Source organism: Berghia stephanieae, chromosome 15 (genome assembly GCF_034508935.2).
Source record: "Berghia stephanieae isolate SIO BIC M18660-M18661 chromosome 15, UCSD_Bste_1.3, whole genome shotgun sequence".
Classification (NCBI taxonomy): Eukaryota; Metazoa; Mollusca; class Gastropoda; order Nudibranchia; family Aeolidiidae; genus Berghia; species Berghia stephanieae.
In genome coordinates this window covers 8,879,153-8,884,152 of record NC_088374.1, presented here as the reverse complement: position 1 = coordinate 8,884,152, position 5,000 = coordinate 8,879,153, and the positions used below count along the sequence as shown (strand labels likewise).

General features: G+C 39.1%; 1 protein-coding gene across 2 annotated transcripts in view; it reads left to right on the top strand.

Moving 5' to 3' along the window:
- Nucleotides 1-5,000, top strand: part of LOC144960258 (uncharacterized) — a 46,359-nt gene that overhangs the window by 8,274 nt on the left and 33,085 nt on the right. For both annotated transcript variants that reach the window (XM_078893293.1, XM_078893292.1), the window contains exons 3-4: nucleotides 1,194-1,490; nucleotides 2,189-2,491. In XM_078893293.1, coding sequence (XP_078749419.1) covers nucleotides 1,194-1,490; nucleotides 2,189-2,491 — 600 coding nt within the window. The remainder of the gene's footprint in view (nucleotides 1-1,193; nucleotides 1,491-2,188; nucleotides 2,492-5,000) is intronic.

Genomic DNA, 5,000 nt, shown 5'->3' with positions numbered 1-5,000 from the left:
TTCAGTTTGGTTTTTCTCTTGATTTTGTCACCTCTAATCCATACATTGGTGAGTTTACTGAGTGCGGCGTTTGATAGCTGTTTTCTTCTTTGTACATCCTCGGTGTCTCCAATTAGTGAGCCGATATTCTTTGTTCTTTTCCATTCCTCTTTGTTCCTCGATATTGTTGTAAATTCGGTTTTATTGGCATTGACTTGGAGGTTATATTTCATGAGGGTATTTTGTATGATGTCTATATTTGCTGGTGTTGATCCAATAGAATCGACATCATCTGCATAGGCGATTTCTCTAGGGATTGCATTCTCAATATGAGTCGTTGGTTTTGGAATGACTTTTCGAACTTCTTTCAGAGCGTGTTCTAAGTATATTGTGAACAGAATCGGGCTCAGACTATCTCCTTGGGGGGTCCCGATGTTACTTTCGAACTGCGTCTCTTTTGTGGTTGTATCTTTGTGTTGCTGAGGAGAAATCAGATTATTCGGAGCTCGTCTTCGTCTACTATTTCTGTTAATATCTCCAAAAGTTTTCCTCTGTCGATCGTATCAAAGGCTGCGGACATATCGATTCCGGTTATTGTTATGGATATGTTTTCTTTGAGTGCCTTTGCTGCCAACCATTTATGTGTCCATACAACGTCCGATGTGCTTCGGTCTTGGCGAAACCCGCTTTGGCTATGTGATAGATATTTTTCTATATTTTCTATATAATTTTTTATTATTATTATTGTTATTATTATTATTATTATTATTATTATTATTATTATTATTATTATTATTATTATATTATTATTATTATTATTATTATTATTATTATTATTATTATTATTATTATATTTATAATAATAATAATTTATTATTATTATATTATTATTATTATTATTATTATTATTATTATTATTATTATTATTATTATTATTATTATTATTATTATTATTATTATTATATTATTATTATTATTATTATTATTATTTATAATAATAATAATAATAATAATAATAATAATAATAATAATAATAATAATAATAATAATAATAATAATAATAATAATAATAATAATAATAATAATAATAATAATAATAATAATAATAATAATAATAATAATAATAATAATAATAATAATATAATAATAATATATTAATATTAAACTTCATTAATTATTATTAATCATCCTGTATACTTATCTCTACTTTTCAGTTATCTTTCGACATTTCCAAACGGAGGATAACGAGCCGATTTTCGTTACCAAGTTAGGCGATGGACTAACCTTCCAATTCACGGTTTCGGGCATCCCAGTTAAGTTAAAACTGTACAGGGAATATATGGGAATGCCACAGAGCCTATTCGAATGGAAATATGAACAGGTTAATGGACAAAACGGTACAATTACGTTGACCCTTTTTGGTAATATTGCAGACAATATTTATAAGGCTGTCATTATCAATGATGATGGAGACAGAATTAAATACAAGTTCCACATCATGAACGAAGACGGTAATTCATATTTTTATTTCATATTATTTACAATGACATTGTAAACATTGAAGTGCACAACGCACATATCTCTTATTATATCATCACCTTTACCACTTTTGTTACCATCATCATCATCATCATCATCATCATCATCATCATCATCATCATCATCATCATCATCATCATCATCATCATCATCATCATCATCATCATCATCATCATCATCATCGTCATCATCATCATCATCACCATCATCTTCATCGTCATCATCATCATCATATCAGCATCAGCATCATATCATCCTCATCATCATCATCATCATCATCATCATCGTCATCATCATCATCAAACTCATCATCATCATCATCACCATCATCTTCATCGTCATCATCATCATCATATCAGCATCAGCATCATATCATCATCATCATCACCATCATCATTATCATCATCATCATCATCATCATCATCATCATCATCATCATCATCATCACCACCATCATCATCATCACCATCATCATTATCATCATCATCATCATCATCACCATCATCATCATCATCATCATCATCATCATCATCATCATCATCATCATCATCATCATCATCATCGTCGTCATCATCATCATCATCATCATCATCATCATAATCATCATCATCATCATCATCATAATATTGTGGACATATATATATTGAGCTTCTGTTCATTTGTATTTCAGCTCCATATCATCTCAACACCACCGGGGTTCATAATATTACTGGAAAAGTTGGAAAGGTTTTACTTCTTAACTTTACAATCTTCGGGACTCCAGATGTAAAGAATGGCATTATTCTTACCTTGAACGGAGAGGAAGTGGCGAAAGAAAATTACAGAGTGAAATACAGAGTAGGCGATTTTCCAATGGGACGAGTCTATCTGAAGATACGTCCTGAGGTCAAGGACGGCTCGTATAAACTGGCGTTGACAAATAACAGGGGAAACAAGACCCTGGATTACGTCTTTAGTTTTAAAACCGAAAAATGTAAAGTCAGGCTATTGTTTTTTCATCATCATCATCATCATAATCATCATCATCTTCATCATCATCATCATCATCATCATCATCATCATCATCATCATCATCATCATCATCATCATCATCATCATCATCATCATCATCATCATCATCATCATCATCACCATCATCATCAGCATCATCATCATAATATTGTGGACATTTTGGTAGTAGTAGTAGTAGTAGTAGTAGTAGTAGTCGTAGTTGTAGTAGTAGTAGTAGTAGTAGTAGTAGTAGTAGTAGTAGTAGTAGTAGTAGTAGTAGTAGTAGTTGTTGTTGTTGTAGTAGTAGTAGTAGTAGTATTAGAAGTGGTAGTAGTAGTAGTAGTAGTAGTAGTAGTAGTAGTAGTAGTAGTAGTAGTAGTAGTAGTAGTAGTAGTAGTAGTAGTAGTAGTAGTATACTAACGAAAGAGTGAAAATGGAAAGGCTTGGTATGGGAACAAAACAGACAATGGACGTTTCGGGTACAAACCCTTCGTCAGCACAACAATACACATATTTTACGCTTGAAGCATCACTTCAAAGATGATGAACGTGACCATGACTATGACCGTGACCCTGAGGATCCGTTTGCCGCTTTCTCACGACGTAAAAGAAACTGGACTCCTAGTCCTGGCAAGTCTCCTACACTCGACCTGTTTATCCAGACTTGTCTTAGACAGATCGAGGCACTACGACCCACACCCATCAAGAGGTCCAACCTCACCCGTCTTGAATGGGCTGCCGTACGATCACTTAGATCACGTCGTGATATAGTGATCAAAGCGGCTGATAAAGGAGGGGCCGTGGTTGTTTGGGACGCCGAGCTCTATAGAGCTGAGGGCCACAGGCAATTGAGTGACCAGATATTTTATGAGAAAGTGACTTCGGACCCAACACTTGCTAACAACACCAGAGTCCACTAGACAATCCAGTCTTTGGTATCGCAGGGAGAATTACCTAGTAGAGCAGAGGTCCTTAAACACGACCCCAGCGACCTAGGTAATCCATGTTTTTACATGCTCCCTAAGATACACAAGATCCGGGAATTGTCTGACACTCCACCTGGAAGGCCGATTGTGTCGGCTATCTCGTGCCCCACTGAGAAGGTATCGCAGTTCCTCGATGCGGTATTTCAACGTATGGTTCCCACCCTGCCATCGTATATCAAGGACACTAACCATGCTCTTGGTGTCATTGACGAAATTCGATTCCAGGATGAACGTCCACGGCTGATTTTCACCATGGATGTGAAGGCACTGTACACATCCATACCGCATCTTGACGGACTGCGCGCCATCAGGCATTTCGTCGACCGTCATCCATTACCAGGGATTTCCAGCAACAGCATTGTGAGGCGCACCGAACTTGTGCTCACACTCAACACTTTTGAGTTCAATGATGTATTTTTCCATCAGATCTCAGGTGTTGTGATGGCACCAAGATGGGTCCCTCATATGCTAACCTCTTCATGGGCTACCTTGAGGAAACCTTCTTCCATCAGTACAGTGGACCTGCCCCCGAGCTGTTCAAAAGGTACATTGACGACTGTTTCGGCATTACGTCATTGACCCACAGCCAGTTGAAGGGGTTCATCCTAGCGATGGACTCCTTCCGCCCGTCCATAGAGTACACATATGAGATTTCAACCTCTGAGGTGAACTTTTTGGACATCAAGGCTGTATTGACCAGCACGGGAGTACGGACCACTGTACACTACAAGGAAACGGACAGTCACAGCTACCTGCTCTATCGGTCATCCCATCCGGTGAAGTGCAAAGACTCCATCCCATTCAGTCAGATACTCCGCTTGCGGAGACTCTGTCTGGAAGATGATGAATTTGCGCTTCAACGTGATCGCGTGCTTGATTTTTTTAGGGCACGGGAATATCCCGAAAGGGTTTTGCTTAAGGCTGTCCGGAAAGCCAGCCTCGTGTCGAGAGAAGCAGCAATGAGGCCTCTCAATGCCAGGAAGCAGGAGACACAGCGTCCCATTTTAGTCCTCACGCATCACCCCCATGCCGATCAAGTGAGGAACATCCTATTGCAGAACTATGGCATCCTCCAGGCGCGCAAAGACACCCACAGAGTTTTCTCAGAACCCCCGTTGGTAGCATATCGACGGGATCGTAACCTGAGGGATCTCCTTGTCAGAAGCCGCCTGGAACCCATACCCAGGGATGGACCTAAAGCCAGATCGTGTATGCGACCCCGATGCAAGACTTGTGGGCACCTGTGGGAGTATGACAGAGTCAGCTTTCCAGACAAGATTTGGGACATCACGCGGCCGTTTACTTGCACTGACCGTAATCTAGTCTATGCGATTATGTGCTCCCTGTGTGGGATTGCTTACGTTGGTGAGACCGGAAAGAGGCTGGGTGACAGATTCGTGCAGCACTTGCGTGACATATCGAACTGTGCAGACACGGCAGTGGCCAGACACTTCAATCTGCCAGACCACTGCGATGTACAGTGTGTGCGTGTGTGTGTGCTCAGTT